This window comes from Pelodiscus sinensis, unplaced genomic scaffold (genome assembly GCF_049634645.1).
Source record: "Pelodiscus sinensis isolate JC-2024 unplaced genomic scaffold, ASM4963464v1 ctg133, whole genome shotgun sequence".
NCBI lineage: Eukaryota > Metazoa > Chordata > Testudines > Trionychidae > Pelodiscus > Pelodiscus sinensis.
The window spans coordinates 72,381-89,954 of record NW_027465927.1 but is presented as its reverse complement, the minus strand read 5'-3'; the positions used below and the strand labels follow the sequence as shown (position 1 = coordinate 89,954).

General features: G+C 43.7%; 1 protein-coding gene across 1 annotated transcript in view; it reads left to right on the top strand.

The window, feature by feature from the left end:
- Positions 1–17,574, top strand: part of LOC142825089 (maestro heat-like repeat-containing protein family member 2B) — a 42,110-nt gene that overhangs the window by 19,165 nt on the left and 5,371 nt on the right. The window contains exons 12-22 of the mRNA XM_075916772.1: positions 269–391; positions 1,849–1,972; positions 3,215–3,324; positions 5,432–5,584; positions 7,367–7,521; positions 9,040–9,202; positions 9,646–9,842; positions 11,135–11,272; positions 11,481–11,592; positions 16,069–16,215; positions 17,225–17,407. Coding sequence (XP_075772887.1) covers positions 269–391; positions 1,849–1,972; positions 3,215–3,324; positions 5,432–5,584; positions 7,367–7,521; positions 9,040–9,202; positions 9,646–9,842; positions 11,135–11,272; positions 11,481–11,592; positions 16,069–16,215; positions 17,225–17,407 — 1,605 coding nt within the window. The remainder of the gene's footprint in view (positions 1–268; positions 392–1,848; positions 1,973–3,214; positions 3,325–5,431; positions 5,585–7,366; positions 7,522–9,039; positions 9,203–9,645; positions 9,843–11,134; positions 11,273–11,480; positions 11,593–16,068; positions 16,216–17,224; positions 17,408–17,574) is intronic.

Sequence of the window (17,574 nt, the reverse complement as noted above, 5' to 3'; positions counted from 1 at the left end):
CACTAAGACAAACAAGTTTGTTTACATTTATAGGAGAAAATGCTGCCTTTTTCCTAATTACAGTGTCACCTGAAAGTGAAAACTGGCATTTGCATGGTACTTCTGTAGCCAGTGTTGCAAGGAATTTACATAACAGATGTGTTAATCATTTGTACTTCAGCCACTATTCCAAAGAGATAAAAGCAAAAGCAAAAGGACTCTCATATCCTGTCTCATATTGCATGCAGAAGAGATAATAATAACTCGCGCATAATCTCTACCCTTGCAGGTGAGGATGGCAGCTCTCCATTTTGTCCTGAAGCTGCTCAGTTCAGGAAGTGTGGAGAATTGTGCAGCAGGGGATATGGTCGCCTATGTATTCAGAGAGTTCGATGTGTCCACCAGAAATCTGGTAAGGAGAGTTCTTAACACTTAGGACTCAGTTCTGCCATTCTGGCATGCTGATTGTTCCCCTTGACTTCAGTGGGAGCTTTGGATGCTCAAGGATGCAGCTGGACTGAAGGATTAGAGCTAGAATCTGATCAGTGATATTCGTGTAAAGCCAGGGTAATGCCCCTGACTTCAGTGGCATTATTTTGGATTTACACAAGTGTAACAGAGACCAGAATCTGATTCTGGATATTTACATCTGACAGTGCGACCTACATTCCTTAGACCTCGGGCAAGTCAGTGAAAATTCTGACAACACAATCTTTCAGTGAAATGCTCTTGTATAAGGAAGCACATCTTTTTTATAAATAGACTCTTGATACAATTGCAGTGCCGCTTGTTAAGTTATTGTGGTCACACATAGGCTGGCTGTGTCAGTGTCATAGATGCATTCCTATACTCTCAGGCTGTTAAAGTTGAAGCAAAATGCAGGACAATGTAGCACTTTAAAGACTAACAAGATGGTTTATTAGATGATGAGCTTTCGTGGGCCAGACCCACTTCCTGATCTGAGGAAGTGGGTCTGGCCCACGAAATCTCATCATCTAATAAACCATCTTAAAAAAAAATAAAAATAAATAAATCTTGTTAGTCTTTAAAGTGCTGCATTGTCCTGCATTTGCTTCAGCTACCCCAGACTAACACAGCTACATTTCTATCGCTGTTAAAGTTGAATTTCTATTTCTATTTAATCAGATAAGAACATAAAACATGAATGGCCATTCTGGATCCCCCAGACAAATGGTTCATGTAGCCTGTCTTCTGACAGTGGTGGGTGTTATGTGCATCAGAGGGAACAAACAGAACAAGGCAATTGTTGAGTGATCTCTCCCTTGTTGTCCAGTCCCAGCCCCAGGCAGTCAGAGATATAGGGACACCCATATCATGCATCTCTGATCATCTTATATGGCTCTATCATACCCCCCTGTAAGCATCTCTTTTCTAAGATGAATGGTCCCAGTCCTTTTAACTTCTCCTTGTATGAGTTGTCCCATATCCCATATCATTTTTGTTGCTTTTCTCTGAACTTTTTCCAATTATAACCTAACTTTATTTAAGTTGGAGGACTACAATTGCTTGCAATATTCAAGGTGTGAGTGTACCATGGATTTGAAACAGTGGCATGATGATATTTATCATATTATTATTCATCCCTTTTCCTAGTGGTTCCTAACATACCATTAGCATTTTTAACTGCAGCTGCATGTTGAACAGATGTTTTTAGAGGACTATCCACAATGACTCTGAGATTTTTCTTGAGTGCTACAGCTAATTTAGACCCCATCAATTTGCATGTACAACAAGGATTATGTTTTCCAATGTGCCGTACCCAGGTACAGTAATGGAGTTCACAATAAAGAAGGCAAATAATGTCCAGTATAGCCGGAGAACTTTCATTCTTCATTCTTTTAAAATTAGCCTCAGGAAACTTTTCATCAGATTGGATCTCTGATTGGGCTGTTAGCACCATACACCTGTGATTCAGTTACGACATCGCGTCAGAGGGTGGTTGACTGTATCAACTGTCTTCTCAATATACAAGGTGAGGAGACCATGAGCAGGTGTAAGTAACTCTTCACTTTCTTTCATTGTTGTAATGACCATTTTTTCCATCTGTAATTCTTTCTGTCTTGTTAGCAACACTTATATAACAGAACGATTGGGGCCTTGTAAGTACATTGCTGGAAGAGAACTGCACAAATAATAAATAATCTGCAAATATTAGAGGGTGGACAAAATATAGCACACAGGCCAGATCTGCCCTTCTCCCCAGAATTTCTGTCTGGAGCGCTCAGCTGATTAGCAAGCATGCCAGCAGCATGTGTTCAGCTGCCCCTCTCCGACCTTGCTCCATCCTATCTGCTGCTAGTGGTGTGTGGAGGGGAGGTGAGCAGGGAGACGTGCAGAAGTCAGGGTGACCCCTTTGCCCTTGTCATCATCTCTGCAGAGCAGAGTTTGGGGAGAGGGACACATACGATAGTGCTGCTCCAGTCTGAAGTATGGTGAGTAACGGAGTGCCTATCTAAAGAGGCAGTGCACTGTTTCTAAGATTTCTCTGGCAGCCAGCATGTCCCTCTCTCTCTCTCTCTCTCTCTCTCTCACACACACACACACACACACACATTGTCTCACACACACTCTCTCCCCCGCCATATGCCCATATGCCCCCGCTCTGCAGAGTGGGGTGGGGAGAGGGAGATGACAGAGCAGGACAGCTTTCCCTTAAAGAGACTGAGAGCAGAGTGGCTACTGAAACCAGATATACAGAGAAAGATGCTCCACACAGAATACAGTGCCTGTTTAATCCTGTACGAATCACAATGAATCACATGCCATTACTGTTAACTTTCAGACATAGGGGCTACGTCTAGACTACATCCCTTTTTCGGAGGGATAAGGGATCTTTCGGAAAAGGCTTAATTTTCCGCAAGATCAGCATCTAGACTGGCGCTTTTCTCCGGCAAAGCTCCGTGCCGAAAAAAGCTGCAGCCATTTTTATGCTAATGAAGCAGGGGAGATTTAAATCCCCGCTTCATTAGCAATTGCGATACGTCTAATTTACATCCCTTTTCCGAAAAAGGGATGTAGTCTAGACATAGCCTGACGGTAAAATTCTGACTCCGTTAAAGTCAACAAGAATTTCGTCATTGGCTTTAGTGGGGCCAAAATTTCACACACAGCTGGTAATAACATACCCCATAGATCCTCCTGTATGATTATCTATGGATCAGAGGTTCAGTTTTATTAAATGTTGCCATACTTTTTCTCCTTTTCTCTATCCTAGGTCAGTGCACTAACCTGGGGTCAGCAGAGGAGGAGCTGAGTTGTCTCCGTGAGGCACTAACAACTCCAGACCCTGAGGCTCTGTTTCAAGCATCTTCCAAAATGGCTAAGGTAACAAACACTAGGTGACTGTCCTAGTGGCTGTGCACCATTCATTTTCCCTTGTCCAGAGGACTGGAAAAGGGCAAATATAGTGCCCATCTATAAAAAGGGAAATAAGAACAACCCAGGAAACTACAGACCAGTTAGTTTAACTTCTGTGCCTGGGAAGATAATGGAGCAAGTAATTAAGGAAATCGTCTGTAAACACTTGGAAAGTGGCAAGGTGATAGGGAACAGCCAGCCTGGATTTGTAAAGAACAAATCATGTCAAACCAATCTGATAGTTTTCTTTGATAGGATAACGAGTCTTGTGGATAAGGGAGAAGTGGTGGATGTGGTATACCTAGACTTTAGTAAGGCATTTGATACAGTCTCGCATGATATTCTTATCAATAAACTAGGTAAATACAACTTAGATGGGGCTACTATAAGGTGGGTGCATAACTGGCTGGATAACCATACTCAGAGAGTAGTTATTAATGGTTCACAATCCTGCTGGAAAGGCATAACAAGTGGGGTTCCACAGAGGTCTGTTTTGGGACCGGCTTTGTTCAATATCTTCATCAACGATTTAGATATTGATATAGAAAGTACGCTTATTAAGTTTGCAGATGATACCAAGCTGGGAGGGGTTGCGACTAATCTGCAGGATAGGGTCACTAATTCAAAATGACTTGGACAAATTGGAGAAATGGTCTGAGGTAAATAGGATGAAGTTTAAGACAAATGCCAAGTTCTCCACTTAGGAAGGAACAATCAGTTTCATACATACAGAATGGGAAGCGACTGTCTGGGAAGGAGTACGGCAGAAAGGGATCTAGGGGTTATAGTGGACCACAAGTTGAATATGAGTCAGCAGTGTGATGCCGTTGCAAAGAAAGCAAACATAATTCTGAGATGCATTAACAGGGGTGTTGTGAGCAAGACATGAGAAGTCATTCTTCCGCTCTACTTTGCGCTGGTTAGGCCTCAATTGGAGTATTGTGTTCAGTTCTGAGCACCGCATTTCAAGAAAGATGTGGAGAAATTGGAGAGGGTCCAGAGAAGAGCAACGAGAATGATGAAAGGTCTAGAGAACATGACCTATGAGGGAAGGCTGAAGGAATTAGGTTTGTTTAGTTTAGAAAAGAGAAGATCGAGGGGGAACATGATAGCAGTTTTCAGATATCTAAAAGGGTGCCATAAGGAGGAGGGAGAAAACTTGTTCATCTTGGCCTATGGGGATAGAACAAGAAGCAATGGGCTTAAACTGCAGCAAGGGAGATTTAGATTGGACATTAGGAAAAAGTTCCTAATTGTCAGGGTAGTCAAACACTGGAATAAATTGCCCAGGGAGGTTGTGGAATCTCCATTTCTGGAGATATTTAAGAGTAGGTTAGATAAATGTCTATCAGGGATGGTTTAGACAGTATTTGATCCTGCCATGAGGGCAGGGGATTGGACTCGATGAACTCTCAAGGTCCCTTCCAGTCCTAGTATTCTATGATTCTATGATTGTTTTATGCTTTTGTGATGTCTTTCCACACTTGGAGCGAGCTATGGGAGTGAGGCATTCATGGGTAATCAGTAACATGCTTTTCATAGGTATATGCTATGAATGCCATGTAAAAAACAAACAGATTCCAGACAGTTGCATGAACATGCCCATGCATGTGCGCGCGCACATCCATCCATCCATCCATCCATCCATCCATCCATCCAGGGGGAAAATATGTGAGCGGGACATCAAGGTGAGAAACCAGTCTTGGCACCTTGTGTGTTTACCTGAACCTATATTTGTGTGCATGCATCTCTTTGCATATTTTTATATTTTGTGAAAAGATGTCATGTACATAATAGAATATAAACTGGAAATTTACATCCTGTTTGTCCCATACAATGTTGTGCTAACTGTACAACCTAAGATCTAACCTGATATTATTAGTGTAGAATAGAGATGTGGTAGCTAGAAAGATTACAGAGAAAATTTTAATTGCAACTGCCTTGCCAGATATGAGCCCAATTAGCAATTTGCTGATGAATACATTATTTTCCTATACAGCTCTTAGGCCTCCTTTCTTAAAAGTACTGGAGCCGACTATCATTGCAATCTTTCCTGTTTTTGATCTGTCCACAGGTGGTTAGTAAGTACTTTCCCTCTGAACAAGCCACAGATTTTATTGAGGCCATACTGGATCGTATGCTGTCTGCTAGCCCCTCCTGTGCCACAGCAGCCGGTCTGTGGATGAAGATCATCCTGAAGGAGTGTGGAGGTGCCATGCTGGATGAGGTAAAATAGAAGCTGGAGAGGTTTTTCTGGCTAACCTGCAGGCTTTCAGGTCTTTGCCATCATTTGCAGTGAACACAAGTCTTGCTGTTTCTCCCCCTGGGATTGGAAGTTAATTCCATCTGTGTTCCTATCCTGAGTCAGGCAATGGGGGAATCAACAGCAGAAGACAGAGATAATCTAACGGTACATCTGCACTAGCTCGTTAGTTCGAGCTCGGTAGGGTAATGAGGGCAAGCGGAGTTGCAAATGAAGCCCGAGATTTAAATATCCCGGGCTTCATTTGCATGTTCCCTGGCGCCACCATTTTTAAATCCCCCTTACTCCAAACTCCGTGCCCGCGGCTACATGCGGCATGGACTAGGTCAGGCGTGTCCAAAGTCCGGTCCGCGGGCCAATTGTGGCCCGTGTTCCAGTTTAATACGGCCCCACAGGTAATTTGGCAATATCTATCTTTTATGGCCCCCAACGAATCCATATGTATTGAGATGAATACATTGTAAAATCTCAGTTAATGTCAGTTGGTCTAAATCAGTTATAAATATATTTGGACACAACATGTATACTTGGTGTTATGTTCCTGTTCATATTTTTTGAACTTAAAAGTTGACAGACAACCTTTATTACCAATAATATGTAATGTATTTACAATGTTCCTGACATATATTTCAGCTTCCTGGATTTTTTTTTCATCTGGCCTTCAGATATGAAAGGCAGAGTGATTTAACACCTGTTTAGATTTGTCATCCATGTGACGAAATGAAAAGTATGCCGTTTGCAATAAACTTTGCATAAAATAGTTAATTTGCATTTAATTTTAATGGTTCAAAGAATGTCAGGCAAAATGGTCGGCCCTCACGCATGTTCACTTCATCAAATCTGGCCCTCTTTGAAAAAAGTTTGGACACCCCTGGACTAGGTAGTTCAAATTAAAGATCCTAATTCGAACTACCGTTACTCCTCATGGAATTAGGATCTTTAATTAGAACTACCTACTCCGTGCCGCGTGTAGCTGCGGGCACGGAGTTCGGATTAAGGAGGATTTTAAAATGGCAGCACCCGGGAACATGCAAATGAAGCCTGGGATATTTAAATCCTGGGCTTCATTTGCAACTCTGCTTGCCCTCATTACCCTACCTAGCTCGAACTAACGAGCTAGTGTAGCCGTACCCCAAGGGAAAAGGAAGATGCTTGATTAGTTGTCTATCTTATTGTCACAGTTTCCAGCCATGAAAGGCTTGGAAAAATTAGACTCCGAGTAAAATGCAAAAAGAGAATATCCGGCCCCAAGAGACAAGCTAAGTGAACTACGTCTTAGGGCCTCAGATAATGAGGGGTCTCTAAAAATACCCCCAAATTACTAGTTTTTACTTGCCTCTTTGCCTATGTACAGATAGATAGATAGATAGATAGATAGATAGATAGATAGATAGATAGATAGATAGATAGATAGATAGATAGATAGATAGATAGATTATTTCTATTTTCATTGTCCTTTCTGTTAGAATAATACATGTTTTTTTGGAAATGCAATGAGGCCTCTTTAACTTGACATAGCTTAGGGCCTCAGCATGTCTTAACCCGGTGTTGCAGCCAGGTATGGGCAGAGATATGTATAATTTTTGTGGGTTAAATCTATGCAGCCATGTCTAAATACTTGTTTTTTGAAGGAAGGATTTTCTACAAGAACAGCAAATTGCTAAACGACTAAATAAACGTTTTGGTTCTGCAGAATGAATGGAGAGAATGGAAAAGGGACATTTTTTCTGGTTTTATTCTGTCCAGGTGCCAGCTATCCTGAGTAGAATATACATTCACATGCCTACCATCAAGCAGGGTAGCTTGAGGCAGTTCCTGGTGGAGGCAGTGTCCATTCTAGGTCACCATCACCTAGAGGCAGTGATCTTCAGCCTCCTCCTCAAACGTCTGCCGATGGACAGGTATATAGTGCTCCTTACAGTGTTCATTTTGGTAACCATGGATCCCACGGCTTCACTGGAAGATGTAAGGCTTCATTTAAGCCACAGACAGTTTGAGATAATTCCTAAAGGTTAATAGCTTGGGTCTTTCTGCAGAAAGGTCCAAGACCATGTCAAGGTGGGTGCAGGGAGAAATTAAGTGTCATTCTGTTTCCATTAATTAATAGTTGCTTTGGCATCCTAAAGACTTCCCTTTACTGGCATCACTGGAGTGGACTTTTGCCTCTCCAGACCCCTGAACTAACATCACCCTGGAAATTGCCAGTGACTGTTCGTTTTCTGGTAGCATGAAAGCTTCAAATCCAAATTCCTGGCTGATTAGCAAGGATAGGGCACCAGGCTTTTGGTATCAGCAAGGGTATGGCTGCTGGAATGGAATTGTCATTCTTGGTACTTAAAGACAGGGTGGTAAGCATATCTATCATTTCATTCAAACATCCCTAGCTGAATTATCAGTCATCAGTGCAGGAATCTAAGAACATGAGAACGGCTGTAGTGGGTCAGACCAAACATCCATCTAGCCCAGGATCCTGTCTTCAGACAGTGGCCAATGCCAGGTGCCCCATAGGGAGTGAACAGAACATGCCCATTCTGGCAAATAGAGGCCAGGGAATGCCATTTGTGAAGAGGTCATGGGCTAGCCACAAATATTTGTTCTCATAGTTGTACATCCAGTTAGTAGGAAGATCATTTTTCTTTCTTCAACTTGTCTCCCAGGCCGTAGATCTTTGGGCATCACATGCTCATGATTCCATATCTACTGAGAAGTAGGAAAACAGGAACTGTGATTAGAGCTCTGTGTCCTTTCCTTCTGAAGTCTAGCATTAATGGTTATGGTGCAGTAAGACTAGGGTTGTGTCTATACAGCACCCTAAACTTGAAATAAGATGCACAATATGCACTCTGCAAATTGCGTATCATATTTTGCATAGCCTATTTTGAAATGTGGCGCTTCTACACAGCACCAAATGTCGAAATAATGTGCTATTTCAAGCCATCCCTTATCCCTCATGCAACAAAGTTTATTGGGATGGCAAAATAGTGTGCCCATTATTTTGAAAAATATTTCAAAATAACGGGCTGCTTGTGTAAATGTGGGGTAGCTATTTCAGGATACCTCCAGGATCCCCAAATAGTCATGCACTGTAGAAATGTAACCTGAAATGTAATTTAACTTAGTTCTGTAACTAGAAACTCAATATGTAAAACATGAGGACCATATAAGGAGGACAGCACTCTGAACTTGCTCATCATAGGCAGGGCTTGACAAATAATACAATCTACTCACCCATGGCGTGTAGATTGTAACCTGGAAGAGCCAGGTTTGGGCGATCTGTGCATGCGCAGATCGCCGGACAGCGCGGTTGGTGAGCCCTGATCATAGTCAAGGAGAAAATTTGTTCTTTACTTGAATATGATGCATATAGTCAGAGCCACAAAAGTCTCCAGGGGTCACATATAACTTATGTTAAATTGCAGTGACACCACTGAGCTGTGGAGATCTCTGGGGACAGATCCCTTGCTCGCCCCTCAAGTCCTGAAGGTCCTAATAGAAAGAATAAAGACTCCAACAAGCCAAGAAGGAAGCACGACCTCAGAGACAGAAACTGACCTGCATTTAGCAGCTGCTGAACCTCTCACAGTAAGTTAGACGACAGACATGTATTTCTCTGCCTTGTGACACACATGCTGATGGAAAGCTAGATGAGTGGTATAATATTGTCATATGGGCACTTCTTTTCTGAAGTACTGTTTCCTGGATTCCAGCTGTGCTTTCTGTGGCACAACAGATGGCAGATTTAGAGTATGTGGCTGATTCACTTAATAATATCTGGCAATTAGAAAGTCTTTGAATAAGATTTCTTACAGTGCTTTGCAAATGTTTTGTGCAACTCATAACATGCCTTGATAGGTCGTACACATTTTTACAGATATGGGACGCTAAGGCACACATGGAGTGAATTGCTCTCGGTCATTCATCAAGTTAGTGACAGGAGTGGGAATTTAGTCCAGCAGGTATCAGAAGGGGAGAGAGTGTGATAGTGTTAGGAAGAGACCTCTTCTTTTACCATGCTCTCCTTTCAGGCAACATGTGCCATCTTTGAAGTGGTGTCAGCATTGCAGTTGAGCAAAACTGTGCAGGAGCTGTTCCCGGAGTTGTTCACTGTTCTTCTGCAGCAGATCAGCCAAACCCTAGGACAAAAGATGCCTTTGCCCAGGATGAGCAGCCGAAGGAGGTTATTTAGAAAAGGACAACAACTATGTGAGGGCAACCCTTGCAGGTAATTAGAAGAAAGGGAGCAAAACAAAGAGAATCCCAGTACATTTGTGTGACACTCCCCAGGAGTTCTCAGGGTTATGAGGCACCTTACCATCACCTGCTTTTAATATGAGAAAGTCTTGTTTGTGCTTGCTATAGGTCAGTTCCCTGAAACCACCAACCTCTGGCAACACAAACACTACTATCTAGGCCTCCTCAGGCCTCAGTCTCTTTGTCCTCTCTTTCTGACTACAGCTTAGAGAATCTCTATCAACGGATTCTCCTCTAAGAGAAGTCTCCCTGCATCTCCCCACCAATCGGCTTTCCCCCATCTCTTAGTTTAAAAACTGCTCTACAGCCTTTTAAATGTTTAGTGCCAGTAGTCTGGTTCCACCCTGGTTTAGGTGGAGCCCATCCTTCCTGTATAGGCTCCCCCTCTCCCAAAAGTGTCCCCAGTTCTTGATAAATCCAAACCCCTCTTCCCTACACCATTGTCTCATCCACACATTGAGACTCTGAAGCTTTGCCTGCCTACCTGGTCCTGCGCGTGGAACTGGAAGCATTTCCAAGAATGCCACCATAGAGGTCCTGGATTTCAGTCTCTTTCCTAGCAACCTAAATTTGGCCTCCAGGACATCTCTCCTACCCTTCCCTATGTCATTGAGACCTACATGTACCACGACCACCGGCTCCTCCCCAGCACTACACATAAGTCTATCTAGATGCCTCTAGCATTTTGTCTCTTTTGCTCTCTGTTTCCCTCAAACACTCCTGTGGGTGTCCCTTTAGGCAGATTCCTTATTAATGGGATAATAGGTTTGTTGATTCTATAGCCCCACTCTAGCCAGGCAATCAGGTACATTTCTATCCAATTAGGCTTTCTCTGGGGAAGCTAATTAGTACTAGTAGTTACCAGAGTGCTGACCCCAAGTGCAAGCTCTCAGCACCCTGTCACATCTCGCTGGACATAGGGCCCCAAAATAACCATTAGTGATCACTAATCTCTCTGTGTCCCAGCTTTTGGGGTCTGGTTGTGTATTTTTTCCATATTACTGTACTGTGCTAGTGCCCATACACCTTGCAGATAGGAGAAAGTGACTGCAAAATGTTGTCCATAGCAACACTAGTAATATGAGAGGTATGAGACTGAAATACCTCCTGGAATTAAGTCCTTCCAAAAACAGTGGTCCCCAGGATACTGTCAATGGATGAACTGTCAATGAACAACAGACCTGACAAGTAACTGGGGTTTCCTGACTGCTTAGGCTGTGCCTTTCTATTGGTTACTACAGTTCTGTGCCTCTTTTCCCCCAGGCTTTCTATTGAAGCATTAGAGGCTGTGCTTCTCAAGGCTACGAATGAGAAGCTGATAAGAACTCTCTGGAAGCAGAAAACTTGGATGCTTCTTGAAAATCCGCAGACTCACCACGAGGGGGTGTGTTTGCTGGTGAGGTAAGAGATCTAGGAGACAGCACTTCATCCTCAGGGATCGGCAACAAATAGAGTGACTGACAGGGAACTTTCAGGTATAGCTTTGTGCGGGGTGCCCTGGGTGAGAAACACAGAGCTTCCATGCGTAGGTTTTAGAGTTGTATGGTCATAGCAGCTAAGCTTTTGAAGTGCACAGTCTGCCCCATAAGTGGTTCCTTTTGTCTTCCAGGGTTCTGCAAAGATCTGGACTAATAACAGTGGAGATCATACAGAGCCTCCTTCCCTGGGTAAATTCCCCATCAGAAAACCAGCGAGTCACCAGCACAGCTTTCTTTGCTCAGGTATGAGCAGTTCCACCATTAGGCTTTTATCTGTTGTTTACCTTTCTCTGGGGAATTGTACAGTTCAGTTCATAGGAATTCATTTTAGATAGTAGAATGTGTCCTTTATAAGGAAATCTCATAAGGAACTTCATTACACCTTTCTTAATCATTTTCTCTTTGTTATTTTTGGGGCCTATACTAGCCTAGCCTAGCTGCCTATTCTAGTTGCTGGTTAAGAGAGAGTGAGCAAGATATAGATAGGCTACGTCTACATTGGCAAGATTTTGCGCAAATAGGGTATGTCTACACTACAGCACTAATTCGAATTAACTTAATTCAAATTAGTTAATTTGAAATAAGCTAATTCGAATGAGTGCATTTAGACCTAAAAACTAATTCAAATTAGCATTTTGCTAATTCGAAATAGCATGTCCACATTGAGTGGACCCTGAACCGAAGTTAAGGCTGGCCAGAACCAGTGCCGTCAGGGCATCAGGTTAGGACTTAAGGTGTGGAGCTGCTTCCTCAGGCTAGCCGAGGGCTGTGCTTAAAAAGACCTGACCCCCACCCCGGACAGACAGTTCTCAGGATTCCCCGCTTGCATGTCTAACTCGATGGGGACATCAAAGCAGTCCTGTCTTGGAGTGCCCTGAATGCCCACACTCGGCACATTTCAGCACTCGACCATCAGCCCGGCTGCACTTGCCGCAGGCTGCCATCCGGGGGAGGTCAATCAGGGGGCTATCAGGATCCAGGAGGCCCTACAGGAAAGCTTCCACCCCGAGGAGCCCGCAGAGCCACCCCAGTCCTCCCCATCGGGGGCTCGTGCCCCATTCCTCCCTCACCTCCTTCCACTTACCCTTCCCGAGCCCCCTCTTCCTGATGTAAAAAATAAAGGACACGTGTTCAAAAAAAGAAACTCTCTTTATTTAACAAAACTGGGGGCGGGGGGGATTAACCTCTGGGGGACTGGGAAAAGGAGGTGGGAGAGGGGAAGAAAGAGGGTGGGAGAGGGGAGGTAGAAACCTGGGAGGAGGGAGCTGGAAGGGGGAAGCCAGGGGAAGAAGGAGGAGGGGAAGTATAAAACTATGGTATGCCATATCTTCAGAACTGTCTACAGATGTGGTCTTCTCACCTCAAAAAAGATATGGCCTTGGAAAGGCTTCAGAAAAGGGCAAGTACAATGATTAGGGGGTTGGAACAGGTCCCATATGAAGAGAGGCTAAAGAGACTGGGACTTTTCAGCTTAGAAAAGAGGAGACTGAGGGGGGATATGATAGAGGTCTATAAAATCATGAGTGGTGTGGAGAGGGTGCATAAAGAAAAGTTCTTCATTAGTTCCCATAATATAAGGACTAGAGGTCACCAAATGAAATGAATGGACATCAGGTTTAAAACTAATAAAAGAAAGTTCTTCTTCACACAAAGTTCTTCTTATAGTCAACCTGTGGAACTCCTTGCCACAGGAGGCTTTGAAGCCTAGAACTATAACAGAGTTTAAAGAGAAGTTAGATAAATTCATGGAGGTTGGGTCCGTGGAGTGCTATTAGCCAGGGGGTAGGAATGGTGTCCCTGGCCTCTGTTTGTGGAAGGCTGAAGATGGATGGCACGAGACAAATTGCTTGGTCATTGTCTTCGGTCCATCCCCTCTGGGGTACCTGGTGTTGGCCGCTGTTGGCAGACAGGCTACTGGACTAGATGGACCTTTGGTCTGACCCAGTACGGCCATTCTTATGTTCTTATGTACTAAGCGCAGGGCTCAGGGTCGGGGGTCTCACTGGAACAACTTGATTTTCATGCAAACCTGCTCCTGGGTTTGGATGTGGCCTTTGGTGGCCAGGCTGGCAGCTATCCTGCCCTAGACGGCTGCATTCCTGTGCCTAGTGTGGAGGTCGTGGACGCTGGAGGCCTCCTCCCAAACCTCGATAGTGTCCACGATCTCTGCACTAGACCAGGCGGGCGCCTGCCTCTTGTGGCCCTGGGCAGGCTCCTAGGAGCCGCCAGCCTGGTCCTGGGAAGAGGCGGAGGGCTGGGTGGCAGCGGGTGGCTGGCTCATGCCATGCCAGGTGCAGGGTCTGCTGGCTGGGTGCTGGCAGGCTTGCCACTGGCACAGGCACTGTAGCCAGACCATGCCCCTTTAAGGGCTCTGGGGCTGGGAGAGGGGCAGAAAAGTTTCCCTGGTTTGGCCCAGAGTGGCCATCAGGGCAACCTGATTAGGGTTAGCCTCCAACTAGTTCGAATTAAGTGGCTACACAGCCCTTAATTTGAACTACTTAATTCGAACGAGGCGTTACTCCTCGTAGAATGAGGTTTACCTAGTTCGAATTAAGCGCTCTGCTAGTTCGATTTAAATTCGAACTAGCAGTTTGTATGTATAGCCGCTATTAAAGTTAATTCGAACTAACGGCTGTTAGTTCGAATTAACTTTGTACTGTAGACATACCCATACTTGTAACGCAAGAGTTTTTGCGTTAGAATATTTGCGCAAGAGAGCGTCTACACTGGCATGTGCTGTTGTGCTAAGAGGCGCTTTTCTGCAAAATCATCCGTGCCAGTGTAGACGCTCTCTTGCACAAGAAAGCTCCGATGGCCATTTTAGCCATTGGGCTTTCTTGCACAAGAAATTAATGTGGCCTGTCTACACTGGCCTCTTGCGCAAGAACAGTTGCACAGGAGGGCTTTTTCCTGAGCGGGAGCATCATAGTTTTTGCGCAAGAAGCACTGATTTTAGACATTAGAATGTCAGTGTTCTTGTGCAAGAACTCCCCGCCAGTGTAGACTGGCAGCTGCTTTTGCGCAAAATCATGCCAATGTAGATGTAGCCATAGAATTTGAATTACTAGACCTTTTCTGACAATTCCTAGGGCTAATACTGATCAACAGCTCCTGATTTTGGTCTAGCTCAGCAAATCTTCTAAATGAATCTAGTGTCCTAATACTATAAAATAAGCAACATACAAATACATTAACATCTATCTTAGATTCTCATTAATGTAGAATAATAGATTCATAGAACATTCGAACTGGAAGGGATCTTGAGAGGTCTTCGAGTCCAATCCCCAGCCATCACGGCAGGACCAAGCACAGTCTAGATCATCCCTGACAGGTGTTTGTCTAACCTGCTCTTAAATATTTCTAGTGATGCAGATTCCACAACCTCCTGAGGCAATTTATTGCAGGGTTTAACCACCCTGACAGGCAGGACGTTTTTCCTGCTGTCCAACCTAAACTTCCCTTGATGTAATTTAAGCTCATTGCTTCTTATCCTATCCTTAGAGGCCAAGAAGAACAATTTTTCTCCATCTTCCTTAAAACATCCTTTTAGAAACTTGTATTATCTGAGTACTTCAAAATGATAATGTAGTATCTGAGTGCCTCAAAACTCTTTAAAAGTATGTATCCCTACAATACCCCTGTGAGGCAGGGAAACACTATTAGTCCCATTTTGCAAACAGGAAACTGATGCACAGAAGGCCTAAGTGACTTGCCCAACATCATCTAGGAAGTCTTTGAGGGTGCAGGAAATTGAACTGGAACCTCCTAAGTCCTAGGCTGCTAACTACTGGAGCATCCTCCCTCTCCACAGCCTTGCTATAACGTCTGTGTCATATTTCACATTTACGCTAAATCGCTATTTTAGAGGCTCATCTGGTGGTTCTAGGAATCTGTTTGTGCCCCAAAATCTTTTTACACCCCACCTAGGAAAGGAGTCACAAACGTGGGTTTTCAAGGTCTGCCTAGAGAGGCCTCATGAAAGCTGCCAATCAGAGCCCAGCTGGCTCAGATATATGGAGCTACAGGGCTTTATTAGGTCAGTTCCTTTCAGGAAGTGGAGGGCCAAGAAAGAATGCTATTCTCTGGCCAAACCAATTCACAGGGGTTCATTTCAGGCAGCATTTTCTGAAGCTGAATTTGCAGAGAGAGAGTCCTTACGAGCCTTAAACATATAATTAGAGGGAGAAACTGAAAGTGGCCCCATAGGAAGAACCCAAGGAAAAAGTAGCAATAAACTGAAATGAAGCAATGACTCGCTGCTATTTCTAGGTTGGAACCAAGAGTAGTGGGCAGGCTCAGGTTCCCCAGTGGCATAAACCCGATGAAGGGGACAAGGCTTATGGAGAGGTTGAACAAAGAACAGAATATAAAGGGTCCAGAGTTGGGGCTGAAGACCCTAGTGAGGGCAACAGGACCTAAAAGGCATTTGTTTGGACTTTGAGACTTGGCCAGAGGGCTGAGCCATGGAAGACTCACTAAGATCGACTGGCAGGATGCACCTGGGAGAGAAAAGGACTGTGGTATCAAATGCAGTCACTGAGAGGCTTTCAAGGGATGAGCAATCACCCATTATAGTGCCTAAAAGGAAAAATCCATGTTTTTAACACAGTACTCATTCATATAGAATAATAAATTACAGTGTATTACGTGTCTCCTCAAATTATATTCGCTATCTTAATGAACATATTAGAGCTAATGGACATGTTGATTTTATTTCAGCTAATGACTGATCCCATACTCAGGGAGAAGAAGATCCTTAAGACTGCCTTACATAGCTTAGAAGAAAGGTCACGGGACAATAACAGCATTGTCCGTCAAATGGCTGTAAGAGGCCTAGGCAATTTAGTCTATGGGGCACCTGAGAAGGTAAGATAGAATACTGAATACAATGCAGCATAACTAGAGAAACTAAAGGAAACAATTGCTCAGGATTTACAGAGGCCATGCACAATGCACTAGGCCAACGTCTGCTCTCTCATACCCCTGTAACCTCTTTGCAGTCAATACACAGCAGGTTTGTTCTCTTGGTAAGCTGGGCATAAGGAAACAATATGTACTTAATATGATCATATGTAAATGTATACTCCTAGGAATGAAGAGTGTAGGCTTTATTTCCACGATGAGAGATTCTATTCCAGGAAACAGAGACACTAAAAAACTCAAATCATGATAGATAATCAGCTGAACGTAAGCGCCCAGTACAAAGCTGTGACCAAAAGAGCTGAGGTGATCCTCGGAGGCATAGACAGAGGGATTCTGAATAAGAATAAAGAAGTTATTTTACCTCTGCTTATGGCACTGGTGTGAGAACTGCTAGAATACTATGTCAGGATCATGCCTGCAATTCAAGAAGGATGCTGATAAATTGGAGAAGAGTCACAAGAATTTTCAAAGGGCTAGAAAATGTGCCTTTAGATTCAATTGGGGGGGGAGGGGGAATGAAGCTAAACTAATTCAGACTGCTAGTAAGGCATACATTTTAATGGTAATTTTAATCATTGGAACCATTTACCAAGAGTTGTGGTGGGGTCTCTATCAGTAGCAACTTTAAAAACAAGATGGGCTGTTTTTCTAAAAGAGGTGCTCTAGTCAAACAGACATTATTTTGGGGAGGTTCTGTGTTGTGAAGGAGGTCAGACTGAATGATCACAATGGTCCCTTTTGGCCTTCAAATCTAAGTAATTAGAAATCTAATAGGATTACATAGGTGTAATATGGCACAGAGTTTGGCTTATTGTAGCTAGTACCTGATGTAAAATATAGCTATAGGTCACTAGGGGGGCAGATGAAATTCCCACTGCTTCATAATTGCTAAAAAAACATATTAGAAATGTGGTTAGTGGAAAGTGTTTTTTAATGTCATACGTCTGAACAGGTGAAAAAGTACAAGAAGTTTCTTCTGGAGGCACTGATCAGGACTTTAGAAGACACTTTCAGTTCTGAAGTCATTGCCGAAAGCCTGAAGGCACTGGCCAACGTTCTGAACGAGCTGAAAGGGAAGGACATAGGTTCTTCCTTCAGAGACCTCACCACACAGATCCGGAAGTACTTCCATAATGTACGTGAACAGAAGCCTTCAACCCCAGTTCAGCTGACATTGATGAGGCTCCATTTACAATGCATGATGTGTCCTCACTGGGCATTGTTCATGTCAGAATGAAGTGATTTTAGGCCTTAGGGAAGAGATGTGTTTTATGGAGGAGCAGAGAATTAAGAAAATGAGGA